At 40.0% G+C, this 16,116-nt stretch overlaps 1 protein-coding gene across 6 annotated transcripts in view; it reads left to right on the forward strand.

Annotated features, from left to right (window-relative positions):
- ELF1 (E74 like ETS transcription factor 1) overlaps window positions 1–16,116 on the forward strand; it is a 91,857-nt gene that overhangs the window by 39,059 nt on the left and 36,682 nt on the right. For 5 of the 6 annotated variants that reach the window (XM_061995311.1, XM_061995280.1, XM_061995288.1 and 2 more), the window contains one exon: window positions 10,698–11,007. In XM_061995311.1, coding sequence (XP_061851295.1) covers window positions 10,936–11,007 — 72 coding nt within the window. In that variant the 5' untranslated portion in view covers window positions 10,698–10,935. Of the gene's footprint in view, window positions 1–10,098; window positions 10,317–10,697; window positions 11,008–16,116 lie in introns of those variants that run through there. The other variant, XM_061995305.1, reaches the window with a different exon arrangement.

The following is a 16,116-nucleotide window of genomic DNA, read 5'->3' on the forward strand; positions in this document are numbered from 1 at the left end:
GTGGAACAGCCAAGCCCAGGGCAGCACCGTGTCCTGGTCAGACAGAGAGAAGCCAGTGGTTCTGCGGGGGTTGCAGGCTGGAAATACTATCTACTTGCTGAAAATACACCTGCCTGCCTCTTGCTATAGCAGCAGGGACTGAAGGGAGGTGAGGAGTTAATGTCGTTAGATGATTATAAATCCAAAACAAGCCATTTGGTGTTTCTGAGAAAATAAAATAACCAGTAAGTGCTTCCAAGCCGTGGTTCTCATTGGAGGTGGGAGAATTCTCTCTGCTGCTGTGTCTCCAGGGATGTTCTTGCAGGCATCTTGGATCTGTTGTTCTCAGCATTACCTGCCTATGTCCTCCAGATTGCAAAATGAAATTTCATGCTGTCCTGTAGCTGTCATGTAAGAAGGAATAACAGCTCTTCTGCTGCAAACTTTTCTTTGTGTTTGACACATTCTAGAACAATTTTTTTCCTGTTGATAGCAAGGGTTAAACATTGAGGGCAACAGGTATAGACAGACTTAGGTATGTGATATGTTTGACTGTTTTGCAAGGTGCTATAAATGTTGGCTCCGTGTAATCTGATAGTAGGGCAGGACAGGCTAACTTAATGAAGGAAAATAGACAGCAATGTAAAAGAACTGGAAATTCAAGTCTAGCTGACTAATACCAGCCTGCTCCAGAGGCTTTTGAGTGTTCATATTGCTGACAGCTGACAGCAAATACGAAGCAAACAGCAGAAACATTGCCTAATCTGCTCTATATTCATACAGATTCTTTAAAGCCACTGCAAAGGTAAGACCCTTTACATTTCTCAACCTGGCAGAGTTGCTGAATGCACCCTTGAACATTCATATCATCAACAGAAGCAATGTACCAGACTGAGGCTTGAAGTCTATGTGTGTTTGGGAAAGGGGAGACTTCAGTAAATTCTCTGTGGATTGATTTGTGCCCCTTTCTAGTTAGTGCACATCAGCTAAACCCAATTCAAATTTCTGAAACTGCTCAGATACTCAAAAACTGAAATGCAAATCACACTGTATTTATATGGTTACAGCAGAGAGTAACTTTCATCTTATTTTGTTGTGCTTGACAGTCCAGTTGGAAAAGTTTAAAAATAATTTAATTACAAAATTAAAGCCTCAAAATTCTAAAAAACTGTTGCAGAAGTTATAACAGGGATTTTTACTTAGTGTGGTCCTGTAGCATCTTCTGCAGAATGCTGAAAAAGTCCTGTGGGAGTTTAACTCCCTGATCTAGAATTACTGACTCTTGGCTGGAAAAGGTTGTCTGGAATAAGAAATTTTTGGCTTGAACCTGATCTCTGATGGCCTTTTTCTTTTTCCAGTTTCCCCTTTTAAACATACATGTTTTGTGTGCATTTGTATTCCAGTTTAAAAAAGAAAAAGCAAAAAAAGTCTGTGTCTTTGGCCAGCAGCTTTTTCTTTGGTAAACTTAACTTGTACCTGCAAGTGTTTTAAAAATAACGACTGCATTACTAATTTGTGGGCAAAGTAATTTTTAGAGAAGGGTTGACAGTTTTATATGGGTATTGGGTACCGAGTGGCACCTGGTAATTTGTGAAGTTTGGCACCTAGCCAAAGCAATTATATTTAGTTTCCCCTGATCTTTCTTCCTCCCACTGCAGCCTCTTCATTCTCATATGGGTATGCATTAATCAAAAGAGCAAAACCTCTTGAGGTCAAACAGTTCTTCTCCCCTCTGTCCTCCTTTACAGGTTTCCTCATATCTTGTTTTAACTGTCTTGGGGTTCAGCCCTTCAGCTATCTCTGTTCTGGGACCCTTTCTCTTTGAAATCAGGGAAATTTGACTTACCCGTGGCTCTCTTGTTACAGTTACTTATAAGATCGTGGTCTTAATGCTCTTTAGAAGGTGCTATTAAATGCCAGAAACTGCTTGAGGGTGCCTTTTAAAACATTTATTCTGTGTCACTAGAATAGTTCTTGTGGTTTACAGAAATTTCTAAGCTACATTTGGGATTTTATCAATTTACAGTATTCTCAATGTCTTTTTTTAACGAGCTTTGTGAGATTCTGTGCAATATAAAAAATAGTACCGTGTCTTTGATACTAATGTTGTTTCTTCCTGCTTGTAATTTGCTTATCTTATGACAACACAAAACCATCCTGTCTGCCAGTTTGCTGTTGGATAAAATAGTATGTACTGAGTGTTGTAGGAGAGGAAATAATGAGAGATCTTTTGTTTTACTTTCTGTCCATAATTAGCATCACTTACCTCTTGGTGTGCTAGACTATGTGGACATAGTTGCAGTGTCATATCAAACTTGTTGTTCATTCTATTTTTGGAGTGTTTAATATATTATTATTTTTATGGTGGAGAATATGTGAGTCCAGAAGTGAGTAGTTACAAATAAAAAAAATGACAGCAAAATCCTGCCTGTAGACGTATGTGGTTGCAATCTGCATTACTGGAGGTTTTTCTTGTGTTATGACAGGTCTTTTCTATCCTGTTTAAAAATATATCCTTATGTAATGAGGCTGATTTAGTCTAATTACATCAAGTTGTTTTTAAAATGTTTTCTAATTTTCTTAAACTTTTGACTTCTGTCATGTCTGTAGCAAGGAGTTTGAGCAAGTACGTCCAGGCTGATGCATTTTTAATTGCTTTCCTTTCATCCTTTCATAACTAGTTGTTTCTCAACTTAATTGAATGTCTCCTTCTTCTCATTTTATCAACTGGGAAATAAAAATGCCTGATTTTTTTTCCCTTCTCTTTACTAATAGTTATGAATCAACTACAAGAGGGAAATCAAAGGACAGACCAAGTTAGTGATTCCCAACACACTCTCCAGCCTCTGCATTCACTGGAAATTAGCATGCATATGTACCATGATGGAGTAGCAAGAAGAAAAGCAGACCTTTGCTATGAATGTTAGTCTTTTAAGTTGGTCCTTGGATCCACATTATATTGCAAAACCAGGCCACGCTTCTGGAAATGTTCTTTGTAACAAAACCGGATGACCGTTAGGATAAGAGACCTTTAGGTAGCTCAGCATGGAGAAGTTAGAAAGACTGGTAGTCATGCTGTTGGTCACCAGGAAGCTTGGTGTGACAATGTGCTTGTGGCCAGTGTTTTTCAAGTGGTGAAGGCCTGACTTGCCCTACATTTCTTCCCTTTCTGACAGTAACTACACACAGATACTATCTTTGCAAGATGGAGATGTTAGTGCTGCTCTGTTCACCAGACTGATAGACAAACTGCTGAGCGCTCACAGGCTTGGCACTGTTCATGTTCCCTATGAACTGCCTTGGGGACACTGTCCTTTTTAGAGGGGGTCCAGTTAAACTTGTTTGCTTAGCCTTCAGTGGATGAAGGGAAGATCAAGTTAAATATTCTCCCAGCAGTACTGAGGTGGTGATGAGCAGCAGAAGGTGCCCTGGTGAGACCACATCTGGAATATTGTGCCCAGTTCTGGGCCCCTCAGGTGAAGAATGACAGGGAGCTGCTGGAGAGAGTTCAACGCAGGGTTACAAGGTGATGGAGTGGAGCATCTCCTTTATGATGAAAGGCTGAGGGAGCTGGAGCTCTTCAGCTTGGAGAAGAGGAGACTGAGAGGTGACCTCATTCTTGTTTACAAATAATGTAAAGGGTGGGTGTCAGGAGGATGGAGCCAGGCTGTTCTCAGTGATGGCCAATGACAGAACAAGAGGCAACAGGTTCAAGCTGGAACATAAGAGGTTCCAAAGAAACACAAGGAAAAACTTCTTGACTGTGAGGGTGACGGAGCACTGGAACAGGCTGCCCAGATAGGATGTTGAGTCTCCTTCCCTGAGGACATTCAAAACCCACCTGGACACGTTCTTGTGTGACCTACTCTAGGTGGTCCTGCTCTAGCAGGGTGGCATATTTGTGTAATTGCAACTGACATGTGTATGTATTGCATGTGTGCAGGCATGTGGAGTAGCTGCTATGCAGTGAAACAATGTTACGTGGCTTTTATCTGACTGCAGTTGAAGTAATGCAGCTTATCTGTGAGCTGAGGCTTTAGTAACCTAGGTTCAATTTGAAAAGTTTCAAAGCCCTACAGACAGGCAAGGCTGCTATGTCACATACCCACTTCTGAAAATTTACTCTCATCTTCTCTTTTGTGTCTAATGTGCCAAAAAGTGCAGTTTGGGCAGCTGCAAAATGGTGTTTGAATCCACTAAGCAGTTTTGATAAGGGATCATGTGTAGGGTTGACATGGGACAGGTGGGGAAAGGAGATTCAATCTCTGACATGATCTGGGGAAGAAGGGAGGGCTGACATTGCAGTATACCATTTCCCTAACCTCTTTTCCTTATACCATGCACCAAAACCATGACAATGCAAGATTTAGTTATTTTCTTCTTGGGAGAATGGAGAAGTGAGGAAGCGTTTGGACCCTGGCTTCCTCCTGAAGTGTCCTTGCTCCCTTGCTTTAGGGCAAATTACTGTTACAAGTAACTTTACCTGTAGAGTTGGATCTACTTGGAAAAGTGCTCTTGTTGAGAGGTGACTAAAACCCATCATGGCCTTTTCTCTTGCCTCATGAGATTAGGGAGGATTTTTTTGCACTGTGTCTTAGCAGATATTGAAATAGTTGAATGAGAGCTCAAGACCTGCAGGAATAGAGTTGGGGAGAGCCTTCCTTGCCTCAGTATCTTTCAGCTTTCAGTCCTGAGCAGGACTGGCCTTTCAGTGGTACTCTGATCTTTTATTGTTGCATCATAAATCAATTATTTACAGTTCTCTACATCTACCTACCTCCACTGATTTGGGGCCACCTTTACACTTTACAGCATGCTGGCAGGAGAGGATACAGAGGAAATAAAACCTCAACCACACTGCAATGTCCTTCAGGTTTCCCAGCACCACTCTGCTGGGTTGCAGGGTTTGTGTGCAACAGCTGTGTTATGTACATGTGATTAAAAAAGAGAGACTTTAAAAGTATCAGGGAACATGGGAGATAGGAGGAGGGAGGTTTTCAGGGGTGGAGGAGTTTGTAAACAGTGCTGGAGCCTTTACTGTTAATAGTCTGGAGAGGAATCTTGCCTCTGATATTCAGTCTGAAAGAGGTAGATGCTAAAACGAAAGATGAAATTGTGATTTTTTGTGTTATGATGGCAAAGAAGTGCTTGTTGCTTGTATTTGTGGTTTTTACTCTTTTGGGAATAAATGTGTTTTCATGTGAGATTGGGAAAGGGGGGCTTCATTTCACTTCTTCTGTATTGACTGAATTGTGTACCATTTTTTTTAAATGATTGTTTGTATTTAACAGATTAACCCCCTTTCTCTCTGTCCTCCTTACTATATGTGTACTGTGAGCCCATGATGGCATAGACTGGTTTCCAGCCTGCCTACAAACCAAGGATTTATTCATACCAATGATTTCTTTGTCCATAACAAAAGCTCAGCAAAGGTCACTTGGTTGACTTTTATTATGTCAGCCGCATTTTGCAGTCTCCCTGAGGCATCTTGGATGCTTTCAGATTTCAGGCTGTTCCTTAAGTTGTTTGTTTCCTTCCTCAGTGATACCCCCTTACCGTGTTGTTTTTCCATCTCCTTTAATTTGTGTGAGCAGCTGCAATACTGAACCTTCAGAAATTTTTTGTGCCAAGTAACCTAGATTAACTTGTTCTTCTTACTTTGTCATTTTGCTGACTGCAGATGTCCTGGGTCTAAGGATGTGGTTCAGAGACCTTGTCGGTGTAATTTCTTGATATTATTGTGAAGAATGCCACAGTAGACCATATTGTTACCATTTATGCTTAATGTGGACTGTACAAGCTGGAACACGGGAATGTAAGGGAACACTTCTTTCTGTGAGGGTGAGGGAGCCCTGGCACAGGCTGCCCAGGGAGGGGCCCCTGTCTCCTTCTCTGGAGGTTTTGAAAATCCACCTGGATGTGTTCCTGTGTGACCTGATCGAGGCGAATCTGCTTTAGCAGAGGGTTGGACTGGATGATCTCTAGAGGTCCTTTCCAAGCCCAAACATTTAGTGATTCTGTGATTATCATGTGTTTGGGATTTCAACATTACGAGAATGATATCATCAGAGTGGTATCGTTAAGCTTTTACTCCCTTTTTAAGGAAATTAGACTCTACGTTGTATTAATTGTAGAGTATCTTAAAAAGATGTGACTCTGCACAGGGTGGACTTACTCTGGCATGCTCCATCCTTAACCTCCACTAGTAAAAAGGAGTTAGAAACTTGAGTGGAGTGTTGTGGTGACCATTCCTGTGTGTGTTTGGCCTGAAAACCACGAGAGAATGATTTCTTAGTTCTTGTGTCCAAAGTGTTCAGATTATGTCTTTATTCTTCCCTTTCTCCTATTCACTCCTCTCTTTCTCCCACATCCAAGATGGTGTTGAGAACAGGGTTCACTTTAACATTTCTGCTAAGTCACAGCTTTGACACTTGAAAGCTAGAGGTAGTGCTGCAGGCTGCCTTAGAAAATCAGTGGGAAATTTCAGTTGCAAGTCATTTGTACCCATGCTAAATGAGTAGAGCTTCTTCAGCAGTAACTCGGGGTTCAGGTTTGTGTTTGAATCTTAAAGCAGCTAAGCTGGTTCTTAATTTTAAACGTATGAGTGATCTTACTGATTTAACAAAAAAAAAGCCAGTGCAGTTTGATTAGAGTCATCTTTAGTAATCCTAAATGGGACTGGGTCCAGTAGCTTGCTGGCGGCATCTTCCACCTCAGCCGGAATGCTCTCAGTACCGAGACTTGAGCTTTCCAAGTTTATAGCTGAGCTCAAGTCAGCAAATTTTTGGGTTTGTGCCTGGCACTTTGGTGCCTGCTACATCTGCTCCAGCACGTTGCCAGTATGTTATCTCAGTGTTCTGTATTACAGTGCTTGAATGGTATGGCAGCATGGACTATAGTGGCTGATGTTGTCAGGAGTTGTGGATTTGTTACTTGCAAAGTTGGAGCCTAGTTGGCAGTATGTCAGCTTCACCGTTAGGACTATATTGATTGTTGATTCTAGAGATATTTCTTGTGAATTTTGTTGAACTGCCTAAATAGGGATAGAATTAAGTGCAGGGTGTATGTGGTGAAGAGTGGTGGGGAATAAAGGAGTCCTATAATGGATAGTAGAGTAGCCATCTGCTAAGGGTTAAAGTGGCTGATTGTGCTTTTTGTCAGACTGATTGAGAGTTGTTTGTGGATGTTGAAATCACAAGGGGTGGGGGGGAATTTCCAGAGGGACCAAAATAATTTATTTGTATGTTCAGTTTCAAGGATTGAGGAAAACTAAGACATTTGTTTGTGTTGCTATGACTTAATACTAGTTTTTATAATACATTTCTACAACAATTAGTAAAAACGAAAGCAAACCCTTATTTATTCTGTGATTCTAAAATTTTATGTAAGTTTTATGGTAATGTCTACTGGTTTCCCATTCTCCTAGGACTGTTTGTATGTAGTCAAGCTTATTGTGCCTGTGAGTACAATTTATGCATTTTATACTGTTTGCTAATATATTATTTTCTACTCACAGATGTATGTAAAATCAGGCAGGGAGATAAGTGTCATTATACAGCAAAAACAATACTTACGTTTGTGTTAGTCTATAGACAGCAGGATCCTGTGATACTTGGAATAATGGAAGCAGTTTATAAAAAAAGATGCAGAGGAAAATATAGCTGCTTTAGAATTGCACTGGCTTCCATGAAAAGCTGCTTTTGTTTTTTATATACTAGAGAAAGTGTTAGGGGTTAAAGCAAAGTATTTTTTACCTTATTTTGCCATACTATTATTGCTGACTTGGTACTGCTGCTTACTGCTAAACAAGTATCAAAACTTTCCTGTAAATAGCAGTTGGAGTACCTACTCTTTATAGGCTTAGATACAAAAGTTCACTAAAGCCTGCTCACTCACTTGTCATATGTTTCTAGTTTTTTTTCTTAAAGGTCTCATTTGACTTTATTTATAGATTCCTTGGTGGTTTTGGGGAGTGGATGTATGGGGGAAAGAGCAATCTGCTATATAGTCGTATATCACTGCACCGCTGTGGTGCAAAATTCGTAGTAGGGCTTTTGAATAACTGTTGCTGCAGTGGAGTAGTGTTTGTGTGGATCCCTTTGGGAGCGACTACTGCTGTAGTCTCTTAATATAAAATCCTGATGATTAGTTTCGTATCGAGGGTTGGGGGTTTTTTTATGTTTGTTGATTTTTCAATATAAAAGGTAAAAAAAAAAATTCATTATGGCTTTTAGTGAATTTGCTGCCACAGCTATTAGATCTTACACATTTAGTATGCATCTTGATATTGTAGTATACACTGTAAAATATTGATATTCTACAGAATAATGAATGACCCGGCACTAATGGAAGCATATGCCACTTCCCAATGCAAACAGGGAACTTTTAATACCAGTCTTATGGTGCCTGTATCTCCAGCTTCTCCTTACAGTGTATGAGCTTACTGGGTACCCTGTGTCTCTGATGCTTCATTGATCCTGACTTTACATTGACACTGTTAATTGTTAGTGACCTTAGAAAATTACTGGACCTTAAGAACTCATACTCTTTGTGGCTTCAGTTACTGTAACAGAGATTATTACAAGCCCTTGCTGTATTCTGGCCCTGGTTCTCTCTGGACAATTAGCTTAACCCTTGTTTCAAAATGTGTCTCCATTCGAAAGCTGAAGAGGTTCTTGGATTTGCCTTGCAATCCTTTAGAGTGAAGTTAGTCTTCACTGATTAGAGGGAATGACTTAAAATATTATTATTTTGTCTTATGGGAGAATTACAACTTATTTCTAGGCAGCAACCAAGACAGAAGTTGTACTTAAATAAATTTCCATACCTGTCTGCTCTCCTGAAAGATAAACTCTATATTATATGGCTAGATACTTTGTTTTCAGGCTGATGTTACAGGATCGTGGGAGTCTGGGATGGGACAAATCGGTCTTAGTTCCCTGTGCTGGCACGTGTATAAGTTCTTAATGGCATTCTTACCTTCTAAAAGTCAAGTTACCCAGGATTATGTGGTTGCATGTAATGCTTTCAGAGCCATAGCTTTGCTGAAGTATGGAGAAAGCGTTGGTAACGATTAATCAATTCATCCTGCAAAATGCCAAGGACCGAGGTTGAACAGTCATAGTTCTGAAAGCACATCCTTCTCTACTCATGCACGTAGCTCTCATTAATGCAAATATTCTCTAGTTAGGGTTGTGGTTACTCTTATGAACCCTTTAACAACTAATTAAAGTATACTTTGGAAGTTAAGGAGGCTCTTTGGTTTGCATAATCTTGAGTTTCCTGATTTCTTAGAAGGGTAGGATCTAGTGACTTAAATGCTTCAGTGCTCTGCCATCACTACTCAGGAATTTAGGCATACCACAATCTATATGGGAAAAGCAGCTGTTAAATTTCCTAGAGAGAGGGAGTATGAGCCTGTGACACGATCCTCCCTAATTAAATTGCTTGGTGTTGAGGAGAGTAAGATGCCCTTCATTCTTATGAGTTTCAGCCTACTGCAAAAACAAGGCAAAGTTAAACCTCCTATACAAAGACAGATGTTAATCCTTGCCAACGACTCTGAAGCTGCCCAGAGGCTTTCCTGGGGGGGTCTCAGTTTGGATAGGTACATCCATATCAGACCTCTTCCCCTTATTTTTCTGGCACAGAAGCCCTTGATCAAAGACATTTTAAAGAATTTGGATCAAAATAGACACCATACATTTTGCTTCCTTAAAAACATACCAATTGAAATTCCTAGGCACTAGCATATACTCCCTTAGGTTCTGAATTTTAGACACCTATTTCTGTTTTTCTTTTGCAAGATTTTTGAATTAATGTATCAATCACCTTAGTTGTATGAAAGATGATGTTTTGTGCTTGCCTTTTCCCCAGAAGTGCTACAGTACACCTTTTCGTAAGCTCATGGTAACCGCATTTACCCTTGGTGCTGATAAGTACATGAAAACATGGGAGCTGTAGGCATGCATCCCTCCAGTGAAACTATTTGCATTCCATAGTTTGGGATATTTTTTTTTCTTTGCTATTGTACTGTGCAGTTTTTTTGCCTGTTCTAATTTGCCGTGACGTGGTCAGTACTGTTTCCTTCCGGCTGCTTGCTAGCCTGTGGTAGAGATAAGGATACGTTTACAGTGCATTTTTAACAAGAAGCTGAAGATCTGCTTCGTGTAGGAACTCTCTGGATTGCACAAAGAATTTAGTTACTGGTTTCATCTGTTTGACACTGTGGGAATGAAGATCTAGAGCATTTTACTTGCAAAATAACACCTTTGCTAAATTTGAACGGTGTGTGAAGAAGAAAGGTGATACATTTGAGAGATCCTACAGCCGAGTAGGTCAGTCTGGGGTTTGTGTTTTTACTTTGAACATTCCTTAAAGGTGAGAGTTACTAATGAACGTGAAAACTGCATAGATATCAAATGAAAAGATGGATTCTCTTTTAGTTAACTTTCCTAAGTTGGTCTTATGCTTTTAAGACAAAAAGCTTTGCAACTCATGGCTTACTTCCTGAAACAGTTTTATTTTTATGGGAAAGAAAATTCACCTCTATCAATCAGTAAAAGTAAATACCTCCGAAGCTACAAAGGTGTTTGACTTCCTTGGACTTAGATGGAGCAGTTATAGTTTGTAGTCAGCTTTATGATCACTGCTGCTATTTCACATAGCTAAAGCAATCATTTCTGAATTATAACTTTTTAATTTCTTTCCCTCTACAGTGATAAAGGCTGTCAAAGTGGGAAGAACAACTCAGGAAAGGATTTCCCTTGGTTTGTTTCCTTCGGAGAAGAGAAGAGCCCAGGAACACCGATGATCTAAGAAATACGAACTCCGATACTTGATTCATTTTGTCATCCTGTCTTTCTGCTTGGCTGGACCTCGGTGACTGCCTCTATTCTTCCACATTCGAGAACATTTTTCTTTGTATGTGGAGCTGAGACCTGGGAATGCGTTATTATGGCAGCAGTTGTACAGCAGAATGAGCTCGTGTTTGAATTTGCCAGCAACGTCATGGAGGATGAGCAGCAGGTACGGGATGCTGTAAGAGACTGTATTCGTACAAGTTGATGCTAGGAATAGTATGAAAACATGAGGAAAAAAATGAGATGTAAACCACAAAAAAAAAGCGCAAACATTAAGGTCATTATTTTTGCAGCAGATCTTTGTGCTGTTTCAAAAGCTTCCCGTTGCTTCCTGTAACTTGCATAAGCAGAACAGAAATTGGTTAAGAAGTTATAACTTCTCTGGTGTTGCAAAGACATCCTCTGCCAAAAAAGTTTTTCCCGTGTTGCTGATCTATACCAGTAGAATCTGTGTGTTTGTGATGCAGAATTCCCCAAATTCTGATATTTGACAGTAGTTTTAACTTTCTTGGTGTGCTAGGACAACATTCTGAATAAAAGTAATGGTCACACAAGTAGAAGGAGCAGCAGTTACCTCCTCACTGCTTTTTACTGATTGCTTTCTAAATTGTGCTACTGTATGCTAGCTATTCAGAAGTAAGCTTCAAAATAATGTTTCTTTCACACTGCAGGGAAAAGATGTCTGTTTCTGTCTGAGGAGGTTCTCAGTTAGATGTTGATTATCTAAACCACATCCTGTGAGTCCTGAGGCTTCAGTGAAGGATTCCTATTGTAAAAATCAGGCAGCTCATCTGTAGGTGGTGGTTAATAGTAGGCTTTTGCATTTATTAACAAGAAATTAGGTGTCTGGGTACTGTGGAGAGACAGTTCTTAAAGGCTGAGAAGAGTTGCAACAAAATTCCTCTTTTTGTGGACGTGAAAAGCATGTGTCCTCCTCTCTTTCAAAAATACTTTTGGCTTTATAATTTTGTCCTTCGGTTTTCTATGTGGCCAAATTATCTGTCTGAGTCAGTGGCCCGATTCTGCTGTCAGAGTCATACGATCATTTCAATGAACTGAGTGTTGTCTGTCTAAAGTGCTAACTCAGTTTTGGGTGGAACTAGTAATGTAACTTCCTTCCCTGTATTTTTCCAGAGCTTGTGGTAGCCTGGGGATTTAGATATGGGAATTGCACAAACATAGTTGAGAATAAGCCTTATTTATTACCTCTGATGGTTGTTCATTGCTGGCTTTACTTCACATGCCAACAGGAGAGGGGAGAATTGAGATGGGGACGGCTATGTCACTGTCATTTCTGGAAGGGGTAGTGCAGGCAAATGTGGTTTTGTGCAGTTAAGGAACATGTTCTGCCTCTTGCAATTTCTTCAGATGCTTACCTGAAGAACATTAAAAATACTAAAGAACACTCAACAGGGCAGTAACACCTTCCTAAACAGAGCTTTCTCCAACTCCAAAACAAATTCAGTCTTGGCATTTGTCTCATATCTGAGTCCCACTCTAGATGAAGCCTAAGGAAAGAAGGTGTCCTGTAGCATACCCTAAAGGTGATGAAATCAAAGACATGAAAGGCCAAAGAGAGTGAACGCACAGCAGAAGGTTCATCACTGCGAACAGTCAGATGCAAGCTCCTTTTAAGTCACTCAGTTGACTTAGTTCAGCTATCAAAGATGCAGATGACCAGCTAGCTGGCTGCACAGAGGTAGATTTTAAATTCTCACTTGTAGAAAAGGAGTTCTGTCTAGGGAATCTAGAGCAAGATTTAGCTTGGACAAAGATTTACAGTACAACATTAACCCCAAAAGATTGCTTATTGCTTATGCATGTTTGATCTGCCCCTTTACAACACAGGAGCTATAGCTATTGCAGCTCTTGAAGTTTTTAATTGCTGGACAAATTAGTTGTATTTTGGGATGGGTAACATGATTTGTGTATTTTGTAAAAAAATTAACTCTTGAAGTGCTCTGTGTTGATCAAAAGAACTTTCTGAGCTTCATCAGTATATGAGAGGTGGCAGATTTATACACAGGTGTCATTTAACTGACCTTTGGATTGTAATTTTTCACATGCACCTAAAAGCTGGTATTGTAAGAACTTTGTTACTTTTCATCTTGTCAAAGCTTTGCCTGAAGCTCTGTTGTGCCAAGAGCTGTCAGGACATGAAACAGCTACAGGGAAAGGTTTGGGATCTAGATGGCAACTACACTCAGTATTTCAGGGAAGTCATAATTCATGACTGTTTTCTTTATTTTTTTTAAGTCTTAGTTAAATAACTGTAAATTATGAGCAGTCCATTTGCAAATGTAAGCACTCAGCCACTGGCAGCCACCAATGGGAGGGATGTGATCCTGTGGCCCCGTGTGAATGGGAAAGGCTCTCCCTTATCAGCTTTATCCTTTATCAGGAAAAAAAATACTGATTTTTTTTTTTTTTTAACTCTTGGAGGGTTCATTTATCACATTGTGCATGGATGGCATGAAAATATCCTTGTGATTTTGAGAAAGGAAAAACTAGCTTGCACTGATGCCATTGATAGCCTGTCTGGCTGCTGCTACATGTCAGAAATCCTGGTTAAATAGAGAGTTGCTTTTTTGTTTTCTTTTGTTGAGAGAGACTACACATGTAAAACTGGGCAAGAGCTCCTACTGGCTTTGACTGAGTCAGTGGCATTGCCTAAAACTGCTTTTCTACATGTCTGCAAGCTTCCCCTCTCAATGTCTTCTAATTTAGTCCATTAAGTTACAGTTAATGTGATATTTGATCAGGACTTTCTTGGTTTAAAAAGCTGAATAGAAGTGATCTCAGAGGCTGGATCCACGCTGTGAAGTTTTATATGGTGCCAGGGCCACACTGAATCATTGCAACCATTACATTGCTAGCAGGGTCCCTAGCATGACTGCTCTGTGCGAACAGCCACTCTCCCAAGTGGCTCTGATGCATGTGGTAATCCGTGCCTGAACACACCTTCTGTGTCTCTGAGTGATGTTTCTCTCTTCCCTTCTTCCAAGGAAGAAGGATGCTAGCACCTTGATTGGGCCATGACTTCTGCACCATCTTCTCATGCCTTGGTTTGCTCTTCTACATTCCCTGGTGTTGCCATGGGCTTTCTGAAATATTAAGTCACCTGGTCAAGGCCAAAGTTGACATTTTTTGGCTATTTTCAGCTCCTGCAAAAAGATATCCCATTATCCACTTGCAGTTTTATGAAGACTTAAAGAAAATGATTGAGACATCTGATGAGGTTGTCTCTCCAGGAAAACAAGCAGCATTTATCTGCTTCCAGCCTCCCTTTGTGAAACTTACTATTTCTTAGATGCTGGCCATGGGAATTCCTTTGAAGTCAGGAGGCTGCATCGACTGTTGGCACAGGAACTTTCAGCAGGAGAAAACTGAAGCTCATTTTCTAGTCAGCAAGGTCACTTTGGTGACTTCCCACCCATCACTAACTTGCACAAAATTTATTCCACATCAGTTAAAAACTAGTCACTGTAATCCCGAGACTTGTAGCATGAGCGGACAGGACCTCCAGAGCAGGAGAAATCTCCTTCCTTATTTTTTATTTCCACAACCAGGATGGTGTTTTGATCTTCTGTCAGTTGGTGACAGATAATGAGAAAATTCTCAGAGAAAAAAAGAAACACCTTGTCATCATGTTCCACATCCAAGAAGAATTTGAGAGCAGGATGGAAGCTGTTGGAGGCCTTCCATTGACTTCAGCATCTATCTGAAGCTTTGCAATCCTCTGAATTGTTAAGGTTTGATTTACAGGACTGGTTTGTAGATAAACTACAGCAAGGAATTTGGTGTCTAAGACTTGGGAACATTTCAGCAGTAGCTCAACTACTGTCTAGCAGACATAGGATATTCATTGAAGCCAAGCCAAAGCTTTGCAGAGCTAGGGTGTCATATATTTACATAAGAAAGACGTAACAGCAGAAGTAGGCAAAGGAAAAAATACACAAATTGTTGTTCTGTGGATTTATGTATTCATTTGTTGAAAATCATTACTGACACTCTTGCTTTTAGTTAGTGCATGTAGAACCACCTTTGTATTAGAAAAAAAATATTTTAGGATCTTGCTGTTAGAGAGGTAATTTAGTCTTAATTGAATCACTACCTTCTAGTCCTTAATTTAATGTTTTCCCTGTGTGTAATTCTCATTACAGGGTAGCATCAAAAGGAGCTGTAGTAAACACAGGCTTTTTTTTCAGTTCTAAATGTGTACAAAGATGTTCCTTTATTGTAAAACAGAGCTACAGGCAGTTTTAGCTTGACTCTCAATTGGGATTTAGATGCTTTTGGTGAAATCAGGAACACTGTAGAAGTACCGAGGTGAGATTTTACCTCTCAACAGTCATACATTGGTAGTAGCTTTTGAAACCAAATGAAATGCTTCATAATGAAATCATAACCAGTTGGAAATTTTGTACAAACAAAAAATGGTAACTATTTCTGCAAAAATGCATTTCAAATGAGTTTTGTTTGGATTTGTGTGAATGCTCTTCTGTCTGAAAGCATATTATATGTATGTTCCAGCCTTGCCTTTTCACAACCGTGGCAGGAAAGAAAATCCACACGTTGTACCTCTGTCAAGTACAACTTGGAAGCAGATGTAACTATGGTTTTAAAATAAAAGGCTGCAAGAAGTGGTATTTACTCTGACTCTTCCAGTTCAAAGCTGTTACTAATTTAAAGAAAACCACAATTAAAGTGTCTTACCATGAGTGAATGCCTTTCAACTTGTGTCTTTTCTTTGGGAAGCATAGTTTGTCAAGCAAGTTTCTCAGATAGTCTGGTATTGAGCTGAAGTGATGAGGTAGTGTCCTGCCATGGGAGTTTCGCTGCCTGTAGACAGATACAGTCAGGAGTACATACATGTAGGAATATGTGTGTGATGATTGTTTATAGACATGGGAAAAATACAGTTTAACCTTGCAGAGCAGGTCACACGTGATGATATGGATCAAACCAACTGTTACTGTAGCTCATGAGAGCAGAACTGTTCAGTACCACGGGAACATTTTGGTCATCAGTGAAGCACATTTCAGTAACACATGAATGCTCAGGCTTTTGTAATTAGGTTTCACAGCAAAGACGGGGGTCATGCAAAGAGGGGTTTGAGAAACCAAGCTGAAAAGGTGTGACAATTGCTTGATTTTTGTTGTGTTTCATATATTATTCAGAACAATCTTTTTTAACTTTTCTCCAAAAAAAAGAGTAACAGCAGTGACGGAGATGGTTTTGCCTCTTTGAGGACAAGTCAGTGATGTGAGCCTTA

Source organism: Colius striatus, chromosome 1 (assembly GCF_028858725.1).
Source record: "Colius striatus isolate bColStr4 chromosome 1, bColStr4.1.hap1, whole genome shotgun sequence".
NCBI lineage: Eukaryota > Metazoa > Chordata > Aves > Coliiformes > Coliidae > Colius > Colius striatus.